We start from the raw sequence: 26,041 nt of genomic DNA on the forward strand, positions 1-26,041 counted from the left end.
CCAGTTTGAGACTGCTTTAACTGCCCTGGCTCAATGCTAGGGAATTCTGGGAACTGTAGTTTTGTGAGACATTTAGCCTTCTTTGTGAGAGAGCTCTGGTGTGACAATAAACTACAATTCCCAAGATTCCCTAGCACTGAGCCAGGGTACTTAAAGCAATCTCAAATGGGATTGTTTCTTCAGTGTTTTGGACCTGTGCATGTGTGTGTGTGTGGGGTGGGGGGGGTTGGTTGGTTGGTTGATATTTATCTTTTGTCTTTTGTTGTTGTTTAAAGTTACTTTGCTTCAATAGGTAGTTTAATTGCATTTTAATTTTAAAAATCTTGTTATGTTTTTACATTTATCTTTGTGTGTACTTTTATATATATTTGTTTTTTCACTTTTTTATTATTTGGAACCCTTGAATCTGTATTGTATATACTCATGTATATACAGTTTTAGGAGCTGTGCAGATGGCCCCTTTTAGAGTAAGATCGGGGCCACAGCAACCACACGCTGCAGCCTCAATCTGGTCTTTCCGCAGCACAAAAAGGAGCTGCAAAAAATATTATAAAAATGTAAATTACTTTGGAGACAGTCCTATACTTTAGTGCAACCCTAGATCAATTAATTGATTTTTATTTCCATCTGACAAAAAATAAGGAAGGAAGGTGAGTGATCCATCTAGGCAAGCTTTCTTTCTGTTAGGTTTGTACTCACTCACTTCATATGTAGCTTGGTGTGTTAGCTTTAGTCAAGCTCTGAAGTACAAGTTGGAAGGTTATGTTCCAAATAGTGAGGAATGTGGTAGTGTGTGTGCATGCCTGAAAAGATAAAGCCTTATTTATGCACTACAGTGATGGCCACATAAAAAACTGGTGTGAGTGAGAAGAGCAGGGAGGTACTCATACTAAAATGTTACTGATGCCACTTGAATGGTCATGGCTCCCTCCTGTGTAATCCTTGGATTTATAGTTTGGGCAAGGGCTTAACATTATCTGCTAGAAGAGAACCCTTGTGCTGTATTTCACGGGTCTGGGCTAGAAAAGGACTGGTTATATACCTGTAACTTCTGTTCTTTGAATAGTCATCTGTAAACTCACACAAATGGGTTATCCTGCACCGTTTTAGTGCATCTTGAAGAATATTCTAGAGTGTTATTTTTGAGGTAGCCCAGCCCACTTCCAGCAGCCCTATATAGCTGTTAAATCCAGCAGGATGCCAAGATCAGAAAATCAGGCTTTAGTAGGTAAAAGTCAGAAATTTTTAAATTAAGAAAGTATAGCTTTCGTCCAGTGATGTTCATTTTCAGAACTAACCAGCAAACATTTAAACTGCCTAATTAAGTTCAAGTGGGCTTAATTTTTATTCATTATAATTAGTAAACACACGTCTCTCTTTCTGATACAGCCACTTCTTTGTTTTTACAACCAGATTCTTTCACAGGAACGACCTTGAATAGGCTTGGCTCATGTTTGCCTTCCTTCCAGCATTATCTCAGCACCTGAGATCTGAGATCGCCACAACTTGGTAATACCATTTTTACTGTATAACCCACACTCAATTCCCAACATTTTATGGCAGGCAAGGCATTTATGCAGTTACTGACATTAGGGGCCTTTTCACCAAAACCACCAGTTCTATGAATGCTGATGCTGCAGTCCGTAGGACAAGCAGGACACAAGGAGTTGAAGATGGATGGGATTCACAGATGATCATTCAAAGAACTACAGTTATGGCTGAGAAGGGAGTTGCTCAGGATTTATGGATGGCCTGGACCATATATGGTAGCATAGGCAGCACAAGAAGTATTGTAAGTTGAGCCTGGATGTGGTGGAAAACCAGGTTATTGATCTGTGATTGTGGCAGTGTGATGGAGTGGTCTAGCGACTTTGCCATTCTCATCATTTGGTTAATGAAAACTCTGACATTGTGGTAAGCATAGTCCCAGCAAGAATAACTATCATAAGCCCCCAAAATACTGTATCTGGAGTAAGAGCATTCAGTTGACATTGTCCATTCATCTTGTGGCATGACAGCTATGACACCTGTGATCAATGGCAACGTGTACATCGAGACTGATGGTACTGTCTGTAATGGGTCTTGGAGTTAGAAGATAAGACATGGAATCTGATGCTGAAGTTCATCAGGACAGAAACTGATGTGAATGTTGATGCAGTTGAGTTGGTATGGAGAGCAATGGCTGTGAAGTAGTGGCATCTGAGGTCAAAAGCCAGACTGAAGAAGGCAGGACTATTAACCTCAGGATCGGGGAAGACTCTAGGATTTTACCCTCAGAAACATGATCCAAATGTTCAGGGGTAGGCAGCTGCACTTGTGGAACAGATCCAGAGGCATTGATGTCCACATTGGTGGAAAGATCAGGATTCAGCTGTTCCTTTGAGACTGAGGGATGGCTATTGTCTTTCTCCTTGGAGTGTTTTTCCTTCTTGTTTTTGTTGTTGAGTCACTGACTACATTTCGATTGATTTACCCAGTGTAGGATGACATGTACAACATGGAACTAGCCTATGCAGCCTTTGGAGTCAAGAAGGATTCCAACAACAAACCTTTGGCTCCACAAAAAGTGGAGGAAATGGCAATCAGAACCAAAGTGGACTTCGATGGTCTTTCTGTGGCTTCCATACCAATCAAAGCAGATGGCCAAGATGGCACTTGCGGCCTGAGGGCCTGTTCATAGAGTGTCTTCAAGCCCAACTCCCTGCTTCATCTCACCTGAGGTATAAAAGCAGTATAGTGGGCCAAACCATGTAAACTTCACCCAGACAACCAAGACACTTTGTGTGACCATCTCATCCCAAAATTTTAGCACCACAACAAACATATTCTTTAAAAGACATCTTGAAAGAGGGCAAGCACAGCTTCAACCACCAACACTAGGCAACTCATATTTGAAGAGTCCAGTAACCCCTGGGCTAAATCAGCCAAAGAAGGCTGTGACGAGACTGAAGGCAGAACAAAGTTCCTATTGATGATGCTGAAGCAGTGGATGAAAAGGAACTGGCAGTTTCAGTGGGAAGACTGGAGGTGGGCAGGGCTACCACCAAAATGCTTATGTAATGCTCTTGAAGATGCACTGTGCAGATGCATGAAAACCTATTTGTATGAGTCACGGAGACCATGAAGAATAATTCGAAGTCTCTCAGTAACCTACACAAGATGCCCCTGGATGGAGTCACACCAGTTGAAGGAGTATCAAAGTGCTATAATGCTGTAGCATGGACAAAGCTCAAGATGGTGCCTGCTGGCCCAGACTTGCTCAATGACCATTCTTTTGACTACTTACATATCAACATTTCCTTGTGCACTGTACGATCATGTTCATATGACTGGCTTCAGTTTTCCTCTGTAGGCTCTGCATATAAAACCATAAGAATGAATGCATGGAGGCAGCAATTAGGGTAATACTTGTAGCAGGCAGGATCCTTCTCCCACCCTCTTGTCTCTTCAGCAACCATGGATATATTGCATGTGTTCTATCTTTGGATACTGGAGCAGCTGCTCACTTCCCCGTCCCAGTTTGCAGAGAAGATGCCTTAGTGTATTCGTGGCTAGTTCAAACTCCCCCTCCCAACCATCTCTTACCCTCCCATCCCACTTTGTTGTATGCAGTGTATGCTATCCTCATTTGGTTTGTCTTTGAGCCCCACCTCATGGAAAATACTACTTAAAAACTGAACCAGGGACAGCTTTTTTTTCTTTTTAAACTGTTTATTGTATAATATAAAACTACAAAAGTAAGACTGCTCATTTCCATGTAATTTGCCCAACTGTATTTTTTGATTACAGCCCATACCTACAAGTGAATACAGTAATCTGGTTTCAGATGTATATGTCTGTAATATTGCATAGAAAAGGCACAGCTCTAAGGTCTGTGGTTGGGGGAAGGGAAAAGGGTGGGATGGGAGAAAATACAGCCTTCTTTTTCTGTTTTAAAACTATGCACCAAACATGTCAGACTATTTACACCTTCACTCTTTCCCACCCCTCCAGAGTCTCTGCCTTTAGAGAATCGAGTATGGATTACACCGTTAAGCATCTACAAGAGTTATTTTTTAAAAAATAAAAATCCAAAATTCACATTAGGATTATTTTTTCGAATAACATTGAAAACAAAAAGGCTATAAAAATGAGCTAAAATTTCCAAAATAAAAGTTCAGCCATAATATTATAAGCATTGAAATGTTAATCAAAGCAAGATCCTGTTGGCTTCTGTTGTTGTTGTTGTTTTAGAGAGATCATTACATCCTACAGCCAATGACCCCATTTCTCAGGGGAGTGGATTTATATTTGCTTTTAATTTTTTTAAAAATATTGTAAACTTTCAATTCACATCAGGTTCTATAAGACAGCAGGAAAAATTACACAGTACAATTTATTCTCAAACTGGTAACTTGAGTAGTGTTCATGTTGTGTCTTGTTGTGTAGACATAAGCGACCGGAGCCCATAAAGGCAGCCTGTGGTACAAACCTTCAGTGATGGAGTTTCCCTCCTGCATGGCACCAACCACACAAAGTCCTTGGCAAGCCATATTTGTGCCCACCACTCAGGTATACAGCGTATACTCGAGTATACAGTGGAAGAATGCATCTGCTCAGCTAATGCCAGGCAGGTTCTCACCTCCCACGTCCAGTACAGTTACGTTCTCCAAGAAGGAGTTTAGGTGTAACTCCGAGGGCACTGTTGGTTCTATGGCTCAGGAGCCAGCCCTACCCTACAAATGGGTATTGATATTGTACATGTATAGCTGTCATGGCTTCCACTAAAGAACCCTGAAAATTGTACTGTGGCGAGGGCCCTGAGAACTGCTTCCCTAATAGAACTATTTTTCTATGAAATATGTGTATGTATGCATGCGTGTCCACATGCCTTAGTTAAACCAGCTTCTGTAGCGTACATACACAAATTATCATCAATTTGTCTCATCTCCTTTCTTATTACCTACTCTTAAAAGGTGGAAAAGACTGGCTTTATTTGAAGTCACTAACAAATACCTTTCTAAAGAATGGTTATGTTCATCAATGCTGCTTTATCCTCTCTTGAAACATGCTTTTGAAAACCTCTGAAAATTTTGTCCCATTCTCTATATTTGCACCAAGAAACTGAGAACTTATATGAGCAAATTCCTTTGAAATAGGGGGCAAGGTGGCAACTTAGAGATTGTTTGCTTGCTGAAATGGCTTGTGTTCAATATTATTTCTCACTCGTTTGGACTTTTCTTTCCCGTTTCACCAGTCCAGGATAGCTGATCTCTGCAAACTGCACAGATCCAAGCAGGTTTGTTGTACCATCCACACAAGGGACAGCCCCCATGCTTCTTCCCTTCCCCATTTTGGCTTCTGCATTGCGCAGCATTGTGGCAAGAGCAGGCCACTGCTGTCACAAGGCAATCTAAACTTGCCAGGCTGGATTTGAGAATGATCCATCCAAAGCACTACCTGTAGTGATGTTACACACAGCACTTTTTAGAAAGCCTTCTTTTAAAAAAATACTTCTGAACATGTATTTTTGAGGCAAGTGTTATCGTGCCTTGTCGCTCAAAATAAAATGGGGACAGGAGGTGAAGGCACACCAGCTTGCTTGCTCTTATGTGCGAAGTGAACATAAATTGGGTAAAATCCCCTCTTTCAATTTCACTCCTATTTAAGCATAAATAGTGACAGTTTGAGATTAAATTGAGAAATGGAAACAAAACTATCCCAGAGGTGTAAATCCAGCAAAGGTGCATGCAGCCTCCTAATCTCAATGACTCCAGATTTGTATACGTAGTTTTTCCTCAGCTGTCACATGAGATTGTTTTGTTACAAAGACTAACTGTGCAGATTAAAAGTGAGCATGAAACTTACTTGCTTGCCCTACAGTGCCCTGCAGATCAGGAAGCCAGACTGTTTTGCATGGTCCTGCTGTGTCTTGTTTTTTATGGCACCCCAATCTGCTTGTATGAATCCCTGGGAGAATGAAGAGAAAAACTAAACACACCCCCAAATTCAAGCTACCAGTTAATGAGAACAGATTGCTTTAGGTCTCTAAAGCTGCCATCCTATAACCACTTATCTAGAAGTAAGTCTCAGTGAATTCAATGGGACTTATTTCTAATTAAACAGGATTGCACTGAAGAAGGGTGAAGGTGATGTGACCGACTGTCATTAAAATAAAGGCTATACTTTGTTGAGTGAAGTAGGATCTGGCCCTTTTAAAAGTAACCAACAATACAAAACGGCTTTGTTTTTACAACTAAGTTTATAAACCTTTTTTTTTTTTTTGCATAAGTCTTATTCAACCAGATCTACTCATAGAAGAGAAAGGTGGACATGTAAGGGGGAGTGATCTTGCAAACGGCATGTATCCTGAACAGAACCTAGTTAATATCTCCAAATCTTTCACACCCCTCTTGAAAGGATTTACATTCCTACAAGAGAATACATTCCTACCATACATTCTGTACATGTTACAATCCAGATGTTGTTAGCTTCACAATAAAATAAATATATGTACAAAAGAAAAATAAAAAGGAATAAATAACTTATGAAAAACAAAATGGAAAATAATCACTTCAAATTCAAAAAAGCTCATTTTAATTCTGCTCTCTTCTCATCACTTCATTGCACATGAGTGTCAACAACATTTCCACAACATTCATATGTTTTGGGATAGGAGGGCGAGGAGAAACTTTAATTCTGGTATATAATTTTATCAAATAGTTGCACTGCTTGCCACAGTTATTTCCAGCTTGCTCCCAAATAATGAACTAAGCTGACTGACTGCAACTGCAATGTTCCTAATTGATTTACTGCACACAGTTAGGTTAGCATCTGAAAAACAAACTGGCTGCTTTGCTCTAAAATGGTGCTCATCTGAACACTTGCCCAGCATATGGTTCTTATTTAAATGCTCAATTTGCAAGTCCAAAGAAGAGGGCAGTTGTTTCTCAGTTAAGTGTAAAATCAGTTTCTAATGATGATAAAAGTATGGTGTTTGCTTAAACTGCTTTAAAAACAACAACCAAACAATTCTTATAATTGCGTGGACTTTAGTTTGACCCTAAAGACTGCATCAGCAAAGACATGTTTGGGACGTTGCTGAGCTGTGCCTGTGTAACATCCTGATGTTACTTAGCATGGTAGGTAGGTATCCTGTAGTATCAGCACCCAAACTTTGTCCAACAGTATCAGTGCCATTTTGCAGAAGAGGCTTTGTAATTTTGATTTTGCAGAAGAGGCTTGTAAACTAGCTGTTTTTACTTCTATGAGGCGGGTTACAGACCGCCAGAAAGTACGCGACGAGCGTGTACTAGGGTTTGGAAGGGGCAGTGCTTCCGCACCCCCTAACCCTAGTACGCGCTTTGCGCGCACAAAATGGCGGCGGCCCGTCCATATGCCCGCCGCCATGATTACGTCACAACCGCACCGCCTCCACACGAGGCAGTGCGGTTGTGATGTATTGAGGCCGCGCCACGGCGCATGGTGTGCCTTTTCTCTGGCCCCAGAAGGAGCGCGATTTCTGCGCTCCTTCCTCAGAGCGTCCGGGAGACGCACAGTGTGGCAGCTGCAGCTCCCAGACGCTGCAAGCGGCAGAGGTGGGAGAGCGCCGCTTCTCGGTGGTATGTAACCCGCCTTTATATCACTGTGTTGCATGTTATCAAAACAGGTATTTTTGGAGAAGGCAAGGCAGAACTGCATAACTGCAAAGTTTTTATGTGACAGGCTGTTTAATAATTATGATTGGTATAGCACCAGCTGCATTCTTGGTTCTTTCCAGAGTAACAACAGAACAGGTCTCTGTGCAGAGCAGCTTACAATCTATATAAGTTGCTACGCCTTGTGATGAAAAACTCTGTGTTTTCCCTGCCACATTCTTCTTCAACATGGTAAATGGACAAAATTTTTCTTTAATAAGAAGAACTTCAAAAAGTTATTTTGCAAGTGTGCTGCTATGCGGACTTTTCAGGATACTAAAAATTGATGAGAATTTCATTGATGCGTTTAATTTAGACAAGCAATTCTCTAATTGTCATTTAGGTTTATATAGGAATAAGGAGTTGTATATGCCTTACACTTAATACATTAAATGTATTTAAATAAATAGATATGGCCTGTTCTAAAGTGCCAGTTTTATACAGCTGCCTTGCTAGAGGCAGACAAGACCCAATCTTTTTATCCATGACAAGAAGTGAGCAGAACTGACTGAATATTGCCAAATTACATAAAACATAATTTAAAATTTCTTAAATAAATATAAAAGTTATTCCTAAAGAAGCCATATGCATATCAACAATATAGTTTGTAACCTGCACTCAATTAAGTACCATTTAAAATTCATATGCCATAGCAGTTTTAGCAACAGGCATGATAACATTGCAAGTTTTTTTAAAAAAATAAATGTACATCACAATGAATACAGAGGGAAAAAAATTGGCAACGGGTGCAGCAATGAGAAGACTTCAGTGGGAAGGAAACATGCATAGAGAGTTGCAGTTGTCTATACATTGTAAAACAGGCCTTGTAAAGTGTAAAGCAGGTAACACACTTGAGTCAGGAAACCAACCCTAGAGAAAATACCAAGTGTTCATAATGTGACCAGCTCCAGTTCTGACAGCAATGGATATTTGAATGAGTCCATCCAGTGCTACTACGAGATGATTTCACTGCAATAATACTGAAGTTGCCTTTTTTCAGCACTTGTCAACACAGTGAATAGTAATAATAACAATAACAACAATGTTCCAAGAAAAGGGCAAGGGTAATTGTAAGACTAAATCAAAAGAACACGGTATACTTGCATTATACCATAAGGGAAGGGGGGCAGATTTCCCCTAGACCTCAACACATTTCCTTGGAAGGAAGCTCCACTGACTTCGATGCAACATACTCTTAAGTAAGGGTAGCTAATACACAGTCTAAAAGGAAATGGGATTTAAAAAAAACAAAACACAAAACAAAAATTAACTGCTACAGCCATATTGTAGTTATGTTGACATTTAAATCAGATTACAGTTTGCTATATCATGACATTCTCAAACAAGATGCAAATACAATGGCAGCATCCCAGTGAAGAGTTAAGTATGCTTAAGGCCACTGATTTCTCCAGGCTGAATTCTAACTTCCCCCCCCCGACTATTGATGGGGAAGGACAGTTGCATTCAAAAATAAAAGGTCTTTCCATGACTGCAACTCTCCTTCCATGGAGGAAGCAAAAAGTTAGGAGCCAAGCCAGCATATGCTCAGGGGCACTTAACTTTGTGCTGCACTGTGGCTGAAATCTGTTTTTCAGGTTGTTGTATTTTTAAATGCTTGGTTTCAGAAAAAAAGTCTTGATAATTGTGGGATAGGAGAAAGAAGGAGGGTGTTTAATCATCATGAAGTTTCACAGCTATTTCCTGCCAACTGTTTGACATCAGTGTTGGAATATACATGGCTCTAAGGTTTTTGTTAATCACAGTAGTATGCAGCAGGGAGTAAATATCTGTGAAACTTGTAAGGGGAAGAGCCCTTGGCCTTTTCCTTCAAGTGTGTAAGTCTCGATTGGGGAGGCCAACTGCAGACTGGTTTGATCCAAACTTCGCTTTGCACCATTATATGCATATAAAACACTAGTCTGTATAAAACTACAAGCAGTTCTTGTACATCAGAAGGTGTATGCAGGAACTGGGTGAGCAAATCCTACCAAAATAGCTATTTCCTTTTTGTGTGTGTGTGAGTATAAACAGCATTTTGTTTTCTTTTTTCTTTTTTTAAGAAAAGACCCCTCAATATCATAAATTGCAGAATCTGTACAAAAATATAAAATAAATTTGGGTAGCAGTTTCTAAAGAGCCATGTAAATGCAACATTTAAAGAGGAATAATTAACACCTCTAAAAAGGCTGAATTGCTAAGTCAATCTAGAGAGGGCTAAAATGCCAAAAAGGTACTGCGATTATCTAAATAATATTTTAACCTCTTGCAATAAAACTTATAGAAAAAATAGACAAATATGCACATGCAATTTACAGCTTTTCCCCAACGTAATCCTTGTGCTTAGCTTTTACAATTCTTTTTTTTTCCTGTCAAACATATCAATATTGTTTACAATATGCATTTTCTCCTATATCAGGATTTCATGTCTCCCTTGAGGAACCACTTTCAAAAAATATTTAAAGTGGTCATACATGGATGAAGGCACTCCAACTCTGCTTGAAGCAAAAACTAGTGTAATCCTTAAAAAAAAAAAGACAAGCAAAGATGCATGCATGTGTATGTGTGTGTATGTCTGGACAGATCTGTAAGGAGGGGGGTGGTTGTGAAAATACTACCAAGTGTTTATACTGGTACATTTCAAGAAGTTGCTATATTTTTAAGACCCAACAAGCACCTCCATTATATGATCCAGTTCTGTAAGGTCCATTTTGAAAGGCTGATTGGGGGTTACTGGCTGGGTACTGTAAGGAGCCAGAGTCTTTAGGAGGTCATCTGCGGAGACAGGAGCCATTTTTGAGGCAGCCCCAGTAGAAGATGTGCAAGGATCAAAATCATACATAGAAGTATCAATGTCAGCAAAGAGAATATCATCCAAGGTCAAGTCTGTAAGAAAACCTGTAGATGTTGTGACCTCAAAATTACCAGGTAAAGAATCCATCAGTTTAGGTTCATTTATTCTGCTCTCTTGTACTCCCTCAGACTTCTGAATGCTGGATTCACTGACGTTCTCCTTAGAGTTATCTGACGCTGTCGTTTCTGCAGTCACTGCAGCTACTACTGCCTCAGCGGAGGTAGGTGTTGGACAGAGCTCCTCAATTTCGTCCAAGGCCGAGGAGAAACTGTCCTTTACTGGTGGGACAGTTGGAGGTGGTAGTTTCGTAGGACCATCTTGGGGGATAGTCTGGGAAGTGCAAAAAGTGTCATCCTCAAGCAGAGAGGCAGGGGTGAGGCAAGAGTCCAGTGGTGTAGTGCTTGCTGAGTCAATAGGGTGGACTGGCGGAGAGGCCAGATGGCTAAAGGCAGGCTGAACCTCTCGGAAGTTGTCTCCCAGAGGATCTGTAGGCTGTGAAGGGGTAATGAACACAGGCCTCAAGCTGCCTTCCTGTTTGAGTTCCTCCTGAATTCGCCTCAACATGTTGTTAATTAAAACTGTCTTTTGCAGGCTTGGCTCTGTTAATGGCCTGTGGTTATAAAGTTTCATAAGGGAAATGTTGAAGATAGTCTGGCGCTGTAAGGTGTAAGACACCTTAGATGGACCATCAGTCGGAGACACCACTTTGCCTTCCAGCCCATCTTCATGCTCATCAAACTTCCGCTTTCCTCCTTTCCCCAACATATATCTGAAAGCAAAAGAGAGGAGAAAATTACAGCTATTTAGATTTACTCTCTGTCTCTCCCCCTATCTCTTCCAAACAGAACTGTCTAGAAACTATGTGGAATAGCTCAGTAGATAAATCAATCTTTTTACTAGAAGGGCGAATATGTGATGTGTTTGGAATTTCATTTAGTGTAAGGAAAATTCTCTTCCATCTTGCAAATTTGGGGTCAGCAATCTGTATCAAAGCTGTATCAATCCGTTATGTTAAGTATCAATGACATGCATTTGCTATTTATCTCACAGGTTCTGCACAAGACAAACTGCCATATAGAATAATGCATACTGAAGATCATGGTTATTTTGCAACTTGATAGATAGGACAGATTCTGTTCTTCCCATGTCAGGGGAGCTGGGCAAGGAGAACAAGAGGCACAGTCGCCTTCTATATCCAGAGTGCAGTGGCTTCTGGGAACCAGAGCATGTACACCTATCATGCTATGTTTCATCTTAGTAGCCAATCAAATCTTAGATTTGTCCCCATTTTCTTTATGGGCGGGGTATTCACATAATAAAATAATAAAAAAATATTTATTTATATCTCGCCTCTCCCTTCCGGGATCATGCTCTCAGCCTCAGGGGAAGGCAATGGCAAACCTCCTCTGAACAAATCTTCCTAAGAAAACCTCATGATAGGTTTGCCTTTGGGTTGCTATAAATTGGAAATGACTTGAAGGCACAAGTTTTAGAAGGTTTTAATCTCGAGATAGCTGACTGGAGTGTCCATGTTTTGATCCAAAGACATCACAATAATTCATGAATAAGAAATTGAGGAATAGCTTTGGAAAACATGAAGTGAGGATTCCACCAGAATTCTAATATTACCAGTCCTGGATCCTGATATGAAGGATTGTCTGGAACGCACATATATAATACAGTGGTACCCCGGGTTAAGAAAGTAATCCGTTCCGCGGAGCCCTTCGTAACCCGAAATCTTTCGCAAGCCGAAATTGCCATAGGCGCTAGCGCTGGAAGCCGCGATTCCGTGTGAAAAAGCGCCGAAAAGCACCAAAAATTTTTTTCGTAACCCGAAAAAAAAAAACGTAACCCGAAACAGTTTTTTCTAATGGATTTTTTTCGTAACCCGGAAATTTCGTAAGGCGGTGATTTCGTATCCCGGAGTACCACTGTATATCTACATGCACACGACACATTTCCCAGTTCTTTAGAATAGTGATTCTCAGGGTATCAAATGTGGGAAGCAGCAAAAATATTTTTTCCAGTGTGCTAGGGAATGATACCATATTTGTGCCCATTGGCTATAAATGTTTCTTTCTTTCCTGGAAACTCTCTGCAGACTACCAGAAAATGATTCAGGAATCAGCACTTTAAGCAGCACTACCTTAGTCCAGATAGTGAGAAAACTAGCTTTCTATGGCTCTTTAACATTTGCCTCCATCAGAGGACCACCAGGAATATGCCCTGAAATATCAACCAGCCAAATGGTAAGCCCCATGTCACCATACCTTTATTATACAAACATCAGTTTTTAATACAGATGGATCAGTCACAGGTTGATCAGGGAAGGAAAGGCTCCCATGACCTTAATAAGTAGGAGGCAACTGTGCAGTAGAACTGTGCAAAGGAGAATAAAGCCTCCATTTTCAAACACAAATACATGATATATCTCTGACACTGTGGTTTTATTTAATGTCACAAAAGAGGAAATAGGAGCAGGAAGTCTCTTTATTATGATGGCCAAATCTTATGATCAGATAAAAGTGCAAATGCAAGAAAACTTTTAAAGTTCTCTAGTTAACCCATGACAGCCAGCATGGGATAGTGGTTTGAGTGATGGATTGTGACTCTGGAGACCAGGGTTCAATTCACAGCTCAACCATGAAGCCCACTGGATAACCTTGGGCAAGTCACACTCTCTCAGTCTCCTCAGGGCATCTCAAGATGCCAGCCACAGATGCTGGCGAAATGTCAGGAAGAAAATCTTCTAGAACATGGCCACATAGCCCGAAAAACTCACAAAAAACCATGGATGCCGGCCATGAAAGCCTTCACTCTGAACAAATCTTGCATTGAGAACTCCATGGCCTTAGGGTTGCCATAAGTCAGAAATGACCGGAAGGCACACAACAACAACAGCAGTGTTAACCCATTCCTTCTGCCAGTTACCAGTGGGTGTTAATTTAAAGAAAAATACGTTTCTAGCTCTCAAAGATTACAGAAAGAATGCTGAAGCGGGTTTCTGCTAGGCCAGTCTGGGATTCCAGACTGATAGCAATCTGATAATCATGGGGTGGCACTTCTTTATCTAGCACAGGTGCAGCCTTTACTTTTGCTTAACGCATGTATCATGGTTCCACGATCCTTTTTGAGCAACAACCATGCTTCTCTAGGGTATGGGAGAAGTGCCAAAATTACCCCTTTGAACAAATGACAAAAATGAACATAAATTAAGCATGTACAGGTGCTTAACTGAATCTCAGTGTACAATCTAGATGCACAGGTTTCAGAATTAGGAACTGAATTGCTTCTGGATTCTCGGTTCCTTATATTCTTCTGAATACACAAACCCTGTGGGGAGGATTTAGCAGAATGGAAGCTTCTGTAGTCTCTTAAAACAATATAGCAATGTGACACCTGCAACTGAAGGGGAAAGTAGTGAACTGGATTATGCAGCTGGTTGGAAAACAAGGGCACACCAAGAGTTGTTAACGCTAAGCCTCACTGCATTACCAGAGCTTACAATTAATTGTTTACAAATATGCAGGCACTGCAAGTAAAGTGGCCACAGGGTGACTCCTGTTTTTCTGTATCTGTGGCTGTGTATGTGTGTGTGATACCATGATCTCAGCTCCAATTTTAAGAATACTGACTGCATTCCAAAATGAGAACTGAGAACTCACTCATCTGTACTGTTAACACTTGGGTGAAGCCTGAATCAAAAGCCATGGTCTGGAATATAGGGGCCCCTACTAAAGACACATATTCTTAACAAAGAGGACTACAACAGACTTCCCAATGGGTGTCCAGTCAACTAGCATAACATTGACTTTCTTCTGTATCTCAAATGCCACTTTATACCTCATACTGTACATGCAGAAATTTCTCTAAAGCTCTGACTATTCAAACTGTAGTGGCAAGATCATTTAGGCTGTAAAGCTTTTTAAAAACTACCCAAGACCTCAGTGATTAAGGTACACTGTCCTTGGAAATACAGCTGCAAACGTTCTTTTTGGACTTACTCCAAAGCAGAAAAGACAAGCACGCACAAAGCATTCCCTCCTCTGCACACACCCTCATATAATTTAGAACAGGAATATTTATTAATAAGAGGGAGGAGGAAGAGCCTGATGCAGAGATGGCACTCAAGCTCAGAGATCTCATTAGTATTGAATATTTCCCATTCAGTGGTTTCTTTAACATTTCTGGAAATGGATGTCACTGCTGGTTGTAGGTTTGGAGTGTCTCTTCTCTCTTTGTTCATCTCCTTCTCAATAGAGTAAGACCAAGCCATCAGGGAGGGGGGCGGGTTGTAAAGAACAAAGTGCCTACTTTGTAAAAATAAAAGCTTTTGATAAGAAATCAGAAGAAGCAGAATGCTAGATCTTCTGGATGAAGACCAACAATAAAGCTCTGTTCCAAGCTAACCTTCATGCACTGAATTAGATTCCATTTTGGTACATCTCACAACAATATTCTGCACCAATTGAAACATTCAAAGATTTTTCAAAGATAGCCACACACAGAACACATTACAATAATAAACTGAGGTGTAACAGAGGCAGATATTGCACTGGCTGTGGTTTAGTTTGTCAGAGATGGATGCTGTCGGTGTGCCAGATTAAGGTGGGCAAGGGCACTAGTGACTATACCTGTTAACTGAGCACCCAGGAGCATATGTATACTGTAAAGTCAGTTCTTCCAAGGGAAGAATCAACCCACCCAACAGGTTGAATTCCTGTTCCAGATTTCTCCTGTCCAGGAATACAGTGGGCCCTCAGTATCCACTGGGGTTTGGTTCCAGGACCCCCCCATGGATACCAAAATCCATGGATGTTCAGGTCCCATTAAATACAATGGCATAGTGAAATGGTGTCCCTTATATAAAATGGCAAAATCAAGGTTTCTTTGTAATTTTTTAAATAGTTTCAAGCTGTGGATGCTTGACTCCATGGATAAAGAATCCGTGGATACAGAGGGCTGACTGCATGCTTATATTGTCTGCACCCATTTCTCAATTTCTGAGCCTACAATCAAGTCATGATAAGTACTGATCTAGAATCTCAAGAGCGTAACTGGTGTTATTTCCATATTATGCACATTGCCATGTAAAATCCCTGGTTTTGTTCTTGTGGTGGTTCCATGCTGAATAGCACAGCAGACAGAATTGATCTCTGTGGAACAATATGTATCTATAGCTAAAGTTTGGAGCAGGTGTTCTCTAAAACCACTTTCTGGAAACACCATTAAATGGTCCTTCCCAAATTCAACCTCATGAGTCAGTTCAGTAAAAGGTGCAACAGACCCAGCTGGGACATATTTCCTCCTGTCTAGTTCCCTGCACAGATTGTCAGCCGGAGTAACCAGAACTGTTTCAGTTCCAAAAGCCAGATCTGAAGCCAGAGTGAAATGGGTATGGATGACAGGTAAGCATAAGGCAAAGGCTTGCCTTCCAGACAAAAAATCCTCCCCCCAAGCTGTGTGAACTTTGTGTGAAAGGACACAATGGCAGTTTAAAAATCCCATTTACACATCACTGCTGTGCATGCCCTTTGCTGCTATCCTATTTTACATTTCAACTGATTTCCCCAGCCTTGTTCCTTTCTTTAGATTTCACTCTGATACAGAGCGCACTCTCTTACTGTCCTGTGTTTATCTCCCAGAGAAGAGAAAACTATTTTATGCCAGCTCACTCCTCCAGCCTTCTCTCCTACCCCAGAGCTATCTTCTTAGGGTGGGAGACAATCTCATAAACCATTTGTGAAGACTCAGTTTGTTCCAAGAAAGAAAAAAAGAAGAAAGAGAAGGTTAAGAGATGACAAGATAGCCATGGTTAAGTATTTGAAAGAATGTCATATTAAGGATGGAGCAAGCTTGTTTTCTACAACTCCAGAAAACAGGACCCAGAGCAACGGATTCAAACTACAGGAAAAGAGATTTCACCTCAACATTAGGAAGAATTTTTTGACAGTAAGAGCTATTCAACAGTAGAATATGCTGCCTTGGAGTGTGGTGGAGTTTCCTTCTTTGGAGGGTTTTAAACAGAGGATGGATGGCCATCTGTCAGGGGTGCTTTGATTGCGTATTCCTGCATGGCTGAGGGTTGGACTAGGTGGCCCTGGAGGTCTTTTTCAATTATATGATTCTATGATTCCTTAATGTACTACTTCCCCCAAGACTGTGTGACAATACTCCCCATGATACGTGGCCTTGTCCCAAGAAAACATTAAGATGATGTATCTTCGACATTAAATTTCCATATAGCCTAGTCTAACCAGAAGACACTTCCACAGTACACTGTGATTACACCGTCTCAGAGTATCTTTAAAAGTACCACATGCTTTAAGAATATTCTGTTTCTCAGATGTAATTCTGCACATTCTTTAGAAAGATGGTCTCAGCTCTAGCAATTCCTGAGCAGCAATTTTTTTTTGGTACAAGTTAATTCAGAAAGAAGAGGAGAGAAAATCCCAAGGAGGGAGAAGGCACCTTGTGCTGAACACAAGATCTGGAAGCAGTATCTGGCTGTAGCTGTTTCCTGATTGGTATCATGTGTAGCACAAGTTGCAGGTGGCCTTCCATAACCACGGGTTCTGCATCCATGGCTTCTACTGACCACAGCTCAAAAATATTCAGGATGGAAAAACATCCAAAAAGCAAATCTTGCTATTCAGAATTTTATATAAGACACACCTGTTTACTACACCACTGTATATTGAGCATTCACGGATTTTGGTATCCACAGGGATTTCTTGACCTGAACCCCAGTAGATACTGAGGGCTCACTGTACAATACCTTTGGGGAAGTTATGGGGAGGAGGGAATTCACAAAACTCACAGCCTTACTTTTCAGGAGAAATCAAATAATTCTTATTTATCTTACACAAAGCATAAATTATAACAAGTTACCATAAAATCCAAATCAGGCCCACTCAATTTTGGTCCGCTAAGGCAAACACAGGACAAAAAGGTCTCAGGCCCCCACCTTCTGGAGGCATGAAACAGTTGGGAGACCACAATACAGGGTTGATGGGACACAGTTCTTTGTAAAATGGTCTGATGTTGTAACACAATATGTAAAAACTCCTTGGAAACAAGCAATTGCTTCATGAAAAATACAAAACCAGAACTCAAGTCTCCCTTCAAATTGGCACATCCTCTAGAGAACTTCCTTAGTATGAGATGGGAAATATTTCTTGATAAAGTCCCAATCTCACTTGGCAGAGTACTCATCTCCAATTAATTGTCAATATCCCAGCATAAACACTGCTTCATCATAAATCCATTCCACTGAGATTATTGGGAATTATTCCCAGGTAAAAAGGTATAGTACTGTACTTTGTAAAATTACCATCACACATACATTACACTGACATTACCATGTCTACTGGGAGTGGGTGGGAAGTATGGCCAGTGGGTTTAATGTGGCCCTAAAGGTTCACATTTTCCCACAGTGTCCCCAAATGTCCTCTCAGTGGTTCTCAAATGGTAGGCCAGGCCCCCGGGGCTGTATGCAACAAGACCTGGAGCCCCTGATCTCTCCTCTTCCCAAACTGTTTTAAGTGTAAAATTTATACATGTATTGAGTTAAATTACTTAAATGTACTTAAATTAAACTGTTCTAATTTTAACCATGTTAATTGCTTATAAAATTTTAAAATATGAATATACAGAAAGTGCTAATGAAAATGCACACACCTAATAAAATATTTTTATTCAGAAAAAACATGGGGGTGGGGGAGGGAGGCAACATTCACATGTAGATGTAAAGTGGGGTTCCCAGGGTAAAAAGTGTGACCATCACTGCTACAGGAAGTATTTCATATCATGTGATAATCTAAATAAAATGACCCTCATGACAACCAACTAATTCAAGTAAAATATTTTGGGTCTTTCTATTTTGCTCCTGATTAAAAACAAAGGCTGGACTTATCAGAGACTGACAACACAATCCATGATCCTGCTTTGCTCCCTTTCTCTCCAGCAATCTCTGATTTGAAGGGTGCAAACCCACATGCCTTCTCCACACCACTAACAGGCTCAAGAGTAGTTCATTCAGAGACCTGGGGGTTTGATAGCTTCAAGGAGCAGAAAATAAATGCTTAGCTTCAGTACCCCAAGACTGCCAGATAGCTAGAGAACAGGGGGAAGGGTGGGTGAGCTGAAACAGTAAGATTAACTCTTATCTGAACAAGTAGACACATGATCTTCCATGCAGACATAGCTATTAGAGGGCCAGAGTCTAGAAATTAAAGAAAAGCAACTGTTATACATCCCTGCTTAGTCCAAGAAAATTAAAACAGACTTTAACCATCTTTCTATATTCACTGTGAAAAATGTCTTTCATGTATGCATTATGCTCACAAACTGTGCAGCTTGTGCTACCAAAGCAAACCCTCCCCCATAAATAAGCTTCTTCAGGAACTGGAGCTGCTATTACAAAGGAGTCTATGGCCTGTTACAGACAGCCAAAATAAAGCTGCTTCGAGTCACAGTGGAGGTATGGTGTTTCAATGACGCATGCATCCTAAGAGTCCAGAAGTCGCACCAAAGCCATGCTCCAGCCCTAAGGACTGGAGTGTGGCTTTGGTGTGGCTTCTGGACTCTTAGGACGTATGCATCATTGAAACACCATACCTCCACTGTGACTCGAAGCAGCTTTATTTTGGCTGTCTGTAACAGGCCCATGAATGTGTTGCAGTTGTCTTAGGATTTCTACATGAGACATTGTGTCAATGTTTCATTCACAAGTTGCCCATCTTCCACAATACTCCCAACTCTGAACACCTCCACTTTTGCATTCAAACATTTCCAATTAGATGAAAACCACCCTCCCCCATTTTGTGTCATCCTAGAGAGAGCTTTATAGATGGCTTGGCAGTATGGACCTTTTGACTAGTCTTACTCCCTTACTTTTGCTTTCCCTTCTGAAGGCCGCACAAATGAGGCTGCATTTTCAAATATACATTGTGTAACTATGAACAGATCAGTCTTAAAACAGTGGGCAAGTTCCTCCTCCCCTATGAAAATCTGTTCAATTATATGCTTTCTTGTTGATTATCCTAGGGTACATGATTACTAATCCTGAAATGACAAAGAAGTGAGTCACCAACCGATTTTTTGCCAGGGACCATTGCCCATGAAGGATGAAGCGCGCGCGCGCGCGCGCGCACACACACACACACACACACACACACAGAGCCACCTCCAGACATTTATGCAATGAAACATTTTCTCTGTATATATCTATGGGCCTGAACAGACAGGCCAAAATAAAGCTGCTTTGGATCACTTTGGAGGTATGCTGTTTAAATGACACACACATCTTAAGGGGCCAGAAGCTGCACCAAAGCTGCATTCTAGTCCTTAGGACTGGAGCGTGGCTTTGGCACGGCTTCTGGCCTCCTAGGACACATGCAGCATTTAAACACCATACCTCCAAAGTGACCCAAAGCATGGGCAATGCACACATACACTCATATGTGTCATGAAATACACAATCAGTGTTCCTTGACGTATGATACATTAGTGAAATTCAGGTCTAGTATTTACCATCAATCTGCTTGAGAGATGACTTATATTAGAAGACAGGGGAACACACAACCCTATTGATTCTTATGGAATTACCAGTGACTTGATACAATTGGCCACGGTATTCCTCTGGATGGGCTGTCTAACTGGAAATAGGTTCATTACCTCCTTGATTCCAGGACATGGTGCTGGGGATCAAAGGACCCCACAAGGTTTTGGCCTGTCCTCCCTCCCCCTCCCCCCATATTACCCAATATCTCCTACAGAGGTACACAACCTTTTTGGCCCTGCGTATCACCGGTGATGCTGGCTCAAGCATTGAGGGCCCCCATGGGCTCGTGCACATCTCATCAAACCTGTTTCCTTTCTGGGAGGGAGTGGATAGTGATCTGTATAAACATTCCTGAGAGGATGAAAAAATGACTCTCCAATGCCACCTCAAATCACTCTATAAAGATAATCTTTTTTCACTGCGAGCAGCAGCAAAGGCAATTGTAAACTGTAAGAAACCGCTAGTAAAAAAGGAAGGAGCTTTTAACAGTGCAAAAAGGGTTCAAGCTTATATGCCTCCAATCTACAGAATTTGTTCAGCAAAGTCATCTGGTGATGTGTAGACAAGTATCAAGATATGGATGATCCCCAATTCGACTTCTCTCTTACATTTAAATAAATAAATAAATAAATTTAATTCAGGTGAGGCAGAAGCTGTGTTAAGATAGTTACAGAATGAATGATCTCAGTAACAGAATGAATGATAAGGACCAACAACTTCAAGCTTTCCCCAAATAAGATGGAAGTGCTGTTGGAATGTAGTATGAAAAAGAAATATTTCTGGTTTAGACAGAGTTGTACATCAGTAAAGGAAGAAGAATGTAATATGTAGATGCTCCATGATTCATTAATTTGCCCTTTCTTTCTCCCCCCTGGGTATTCATACAGAATACCTTTTACTGGCTCAGGCTGCTTGTACCAACTGCATCCCTAACCTAGACAATGATAGTCTTACCTTAGTTACATACGTCTGCATAATATTCAGGTGGTCTACTTTAGTGCAATGTAGTGGAAGAGGCTATCTTTGAAGATGGTTCAGAAATTGCTGTTAGTGCAACACAGAGTTGCTAGACTAACAACATGTTGTTACAAGGATATTATGGTGGTACACCAAAACTGGACTAGATCCATGACAATTTCAAAGTTCAAATCCAAAGTACTGTAAAATCCATCACAGCTTAGGGATACAGTATTTGAAGGAACATTTGTTTTCTCAAGTACTTGTTTTTATGTTACAATGGCCCATCATCTGGTGGTGGTTTTAATAGCCTTGATGGGGTGGTTTTAATGGCCTTGATGGAGTTGGCCTATTTTCAGAATACAGTATTATTCAAGTAGGTTTACATGGTGTCTACTCAATCTCCTTGAAGAACTAGATATAAGTTCCTTTTTGTTTTCATGTGTATGCCATCTACAAACCATGTAGAGCTGAGCCTGAATCTAAATGGTTGGCAATCATTTTGTTCACTGTTGTGTGTTTTCATGTTGTAAAGTGTGACGATATTTGGCAAGAGAAAGGAGGGAGCAATATAGAGTCCTTAACCCCATTTTGGTGTTCCTGTCCTCTGTTATGAGAAAATGTGTTGGTCTCCCCATTTCCCCCCCCTACTTTGGGATCTTCTGTCACTTCCTTTAGTGGCCTTGGAGACCATCTGTTCTGCCATGTCAGAGGGCTTGATAGTCTCCTGCATTTTAGAGCTGCTGCAGCTGCCATTGAACTTCTGCAGAAACTTCTGTGGTGGCAGGGGAAGGGAGGGGAGATTAAGGGCCAACAAAGGCTGCCCCAATGCCATGAAGTTGTTCATCCCAACATACAGACTGTATGCATGTGTTGGGATGCCAATTCTGGTACTACAGGAGCTATGTGCAATTTTCATCATTGGGCCTCCATACATCATCATTAGCAACAACATCAATATTCCACGTTATGTTTGGGATTTAAGGCAGCATAAAACAGATTAGAAAAAAAAATAAATTTACAAAATACAAAAGTTAAAAAGTGATTAAGCTATAAAAAAATAAAACCAGTTAAAAACATGAACCATTAAAAAATCAACAACAGAAGAGGGAACAGTACATTATACAAGGGCTGTCTGACCTAAATAATAGGTCCTTACAGGTGTTGAAATAGAAAAGTCTTCACCTGTTTACAGAAAGAAAGTAGAGAGGGTGCCAGTGTAACCTCTCTAGGAAGGGAGTTCCAGAGCCTGGGGGCAGCCACTGAGTAAGCTCTCTCCCATGTTACTACCAGATATACCTGTGAGTGTGGTGGAATAGAGAGAAGGGCCTCCCCTGCAGATCTCACAACACCAGCTGCTTTGTAAAAGAGAATATGGTCAAATAATGTGAACATGAGATGTATAGAGCTTGTACGTTACACATGCTGTAACAGGTAATATGTCATGTTCAAGCTGGGTACAGAGAAAGGCAAACTGAAATGAAAGACAAAATCAAAGCTAATCCACTCACCAGCACATGTGTAATGTAATACAAATCAGGATTTCTCCAATATCTGGTATTCTTCCTCCAATATTATAAACATATTCTACATTCTATGCTTTGCTTTTTCTCAGCAGTGAAGCTGCATTATTTATCAAGAATTTTTTTTCTGGAATGACATCAAAATTGGCTCCTTTTCAGTTCTGGGAAATAACTAGGCAGCCAGAGAACAAAGGCTTGTTTAGTGTTCACTGGTCCTCACTGCAAAGATGTCAGTGCTGCCAAAAAGCACACATTGCAGAGATCTGCCGTTTTGCATTTAAGACAAACCTACTTTCACCATTAGCTTCAGCGTAAATAATAGGTGAAAGCACAGGTTAATCAAACTGAAGTTAGGAGGGCCACAAATACATAGAACAAGCTTCTAACCCTGAAAGGACACTATCAGTAGGCATAAATTCAGTGCAGGCATGACATTTTTCAGAACTGTTTGTGGACTGGGCAGCAAGTATAGTCCTTATTGTAGCTAAAGGTTACACTCAGTCATTTACTCATGCAAATAAATTAAATAAAATTCAGGAATAGTCAAGGACCTGGTGTCTGAGTTCACGCAAGGGCAATCCTGCCAGTGAGGAAGGAGAGGAATCTTCACCAATACCCCCTTCTCTCTCATAGTTCCCTGAGAGTCTGCTCCAGATGACTGAGGGATTCTTTGAAATGGGGAGTGGTTATGGGATAAGAGAGCTCAGCAAAACTGCATTCTTCTCCTTCCACTGGAGATCCCCTAACAGTCTGTAAATGGGACGAGCTTTAGTGATTAGGCGCTTTGACCAAAATTCTCATTTTTTAAAAATAACATGCACCATAAATGTTATGTGCCAAAACAGTTCCTGTTTGCTTGAAATTGCCTATGTCATTTGAAGAGATGAGACCACCAATTCACACCAACATATTAATGTTAATTCATCTAAAAATACACCAAAGGTTTATCATTGCCAATTTGGCATGTGTTTTGGGAGAACTCTTGCAATGGCAAGGCTGGAATTCTGACAACGTCCCGGGTCCAATTCTTCCTCCATACTAACTGGTTCATGGTGAAGTGTTTCCAAATAAAATATTTAAATTGCATGCATTCCACTCGACTGATTCCAAATTCAGTGATGGGGTAAAGCCCAGATATAAGTGAAGGTATAAATAAAGTAAAAGTGAGACTATTCACCTAAATTAGAATTCCATCTAGCCACCTTGAATCTCATCTTAGGAGAAAGGCAGGATATTCAATCACTCAATAAAATACACTGGACATTTACCATCATTGTTTCAACCTAGTGATTTTAAGAGAAATTTGATTCAGATTAACTTTACTGCATACAAAGGTTAGCTCAGTAGTTGAGTAATAAAGGCATTACTGACATAATGCCCATACTTCACAGCAATTTCTATAAAAAGACAACTCAGGAGTTCCAAGGTCTTAGGTAACATCCATGTTAATTGGGGAAAAGGGGGGGGGAAGCCTTTCCTAATAAATAAGCAACACAATTATACGGCAAGTCAACAGCGTAAGCCAGCTAACGTGCTCCAGTGATATTTTGAAACTGTAATCCGATACTACTGTTTCCATCCTCGTGCCTCGCCTGCACTCCCTTGTTGCACACTGTACTATTTGAGGCCCAGAGGGCAAAGCGAGTGCTTGCTGTTTATTAATGATCAGACGTTGCACTGCAAGGCTGGGCCATTGGGGGAGGCAGAGGAGGGGGAGAGGAAGGGGGAAGATGAGCTCCAACTCTTCCCACATTACCTTCTCCTCTGCAAGTTTAAAACCACAAAACTATTGAAACCCCAACTGCATCAGGCAAGATCCCTCTCTCTTTCTCTCCCCAACCAAAATTACTGAGCTAAAAAAGACAAAGCAAAACAGGAAAAGCCAGAGTCTAAGTTGGCCTGTGACTGCTGCAGCTTCCTAAAGTTCTGCAGGAAGCATGTGCTACTATTAAATCAGAAGCTGTTTCTAGGACTGTCAGTTCCCTCAAGGGGCAACCTTTTCTCAGCCCAAAGTAGAGGAGCCCGTTTAATGGTTTTGACAAATTGGACTTGCCTGATGGGGCTATGTCAAATAAAGTTGAGAAGCTCTTCACTAAATACGTACTTTAGAATAAATTACCACCTCATTAACTAATCCCCTCGAAGTGTACACTCAAGGATCCAACTCTTAGTAAGAGTGTTTATTACATTAAAGGGGTAATGCTAAGTTTTCTTACACAAAGTGCAACCAGACTTCCCTGCCTCAGCTTGCCAAACGAATAGAGATTACACTGGATGAATTAGACTATTGGTCAACAGGTGACTTGAAGGCACATACACACATATCTTTAGGCTGACAGAGATAAAACATTTCACTATTAAGGCTGAAATCAAGAACAAGTAACTCTGACCTATAGAGCTAATAGGTTACATGTATTCCCAATGAATAAGAAGGAGCTTATAAAAACAAAATACTGATACACAAAGGAAAACGAAGTGGGGACAGGGTGTTAATTTTGTATTAAATCAGTGTTTAGACCTTCTCTTTCTGTATATTCTGCCTTGTCCAATAATAATTCGAAGTCTTGAAACTGCAACCACAATATGAAAGTCACAGAAATGCTATCATGACAGCAAAATAAAAGTAGGACTTTCCCACTTTCTGTTGTTCATAAAAGTGTGATGTCGAAGGCTTTCATGGCCGGCATCCATCGTTTTTTGTGGGTTTTTCGGGCTATGCGGCCATGTTCTGACATCAGGAAGAAAATCTTCTAGAACATGGCCACATAGCCCGAAAAACCCACAAAAAACTATGCTCATAAAAGTGTTCAGCATCTGGCTCTTGACCAACATCTAGTTTAGAGTGCTGAGGACCAATGTCTTCTTGGTGTTACAAAAGCAATCTTGAACTAAGACCACATTTTCCTAAAGTGTTTTTTTTTATAGTGGTGTGTGTGTGGGTGTGTAGGTACATAAAAACCAGGCTGCCCAAGAGGAACCTACAAAGCCATTTGTCTGGGGAAAAACTGCTAGCGAGAAGACTGCAACTCAAACATACATAACACACAACCTTTTGAAGGAAACTGCTGGCTATACAACTCCAAGCTGAATGTAAGATTCTGTCAGGTCAGATGCAGAACAGTGCAAAGGAAGATATGCCTGTCAAGATCACAACAAACCAGACTACACTGCTTACAAAAAAAATATAGACTTCGTGGAAATCATGTCATATCTTTTTATTATGACAATGCCAGTATTTCTGCACAAAGGACCACAATACAGGTAAATTAACAACAGTTATTCAAATAACCCTTAACTATATATGCATGCAAAATGAAACTAAACATACATTCTATGAAGTATTGAGTCAAATTTTAAGGTGCTTTTCTTAGAAAGCTGGTGACCATTAGCAATCCAGAAGGTAGAAACTAGTTTAAAAGTGTGATAGTTTAATGATACAGAGAGAAAAAAGTGAAACAGCCAGGAAGCA

The 26,041-nt window shown here is 40.7% G+C and overlaps 1 protein-coding gene across 3 annotated transcripts in view; it reads right to left on the reverse strand.

Annotated features, from left to right (window-relative positions):
* Window positions 1-3,705: 3,705 nt before the first annotated feature.
* SERTAD2 (SERTA domain containing 2) overlaps window positions 3,706-26,041 on the reverse strand; it is a 130,844-nt gene continuing 108,508 nt past the window's right edge. For all 3 annotated transcript variants that reach the window (XM_042453472.1, XM_042453461.1, XM_042453451.1), the window contains exon 2: window positions 3,706-11,296. In XM_042453472.1, coding sequence (XP_042309406.1) covers window positions 10,333-11,292 — 960 coding nt within the window. In that variant the 5' untranslated portion in view covers window positions 11,293-11,296 and the 3' untranslated portion in view covers window positions 3,706-10,332. The remainder of the gene's footprint in view (window positions 11,297-26,041) is intronic.

Source organism: Sceloporus undulatus, chromosome 1 (assembly GCF_019175285.1).
Source record: "Sceloporus undulatus isolate JIND9_A2432 ecotype Alabama chromosome 1, SceUnd_v1.1, whole genome shotgun sequence".
Lineage (NCBI taxonomy): Eukaryota > Metazoa > Chordata > Lepidosauria > Squamata > Phrynosomatidae > Sceloporus > Sceloporus undulatus.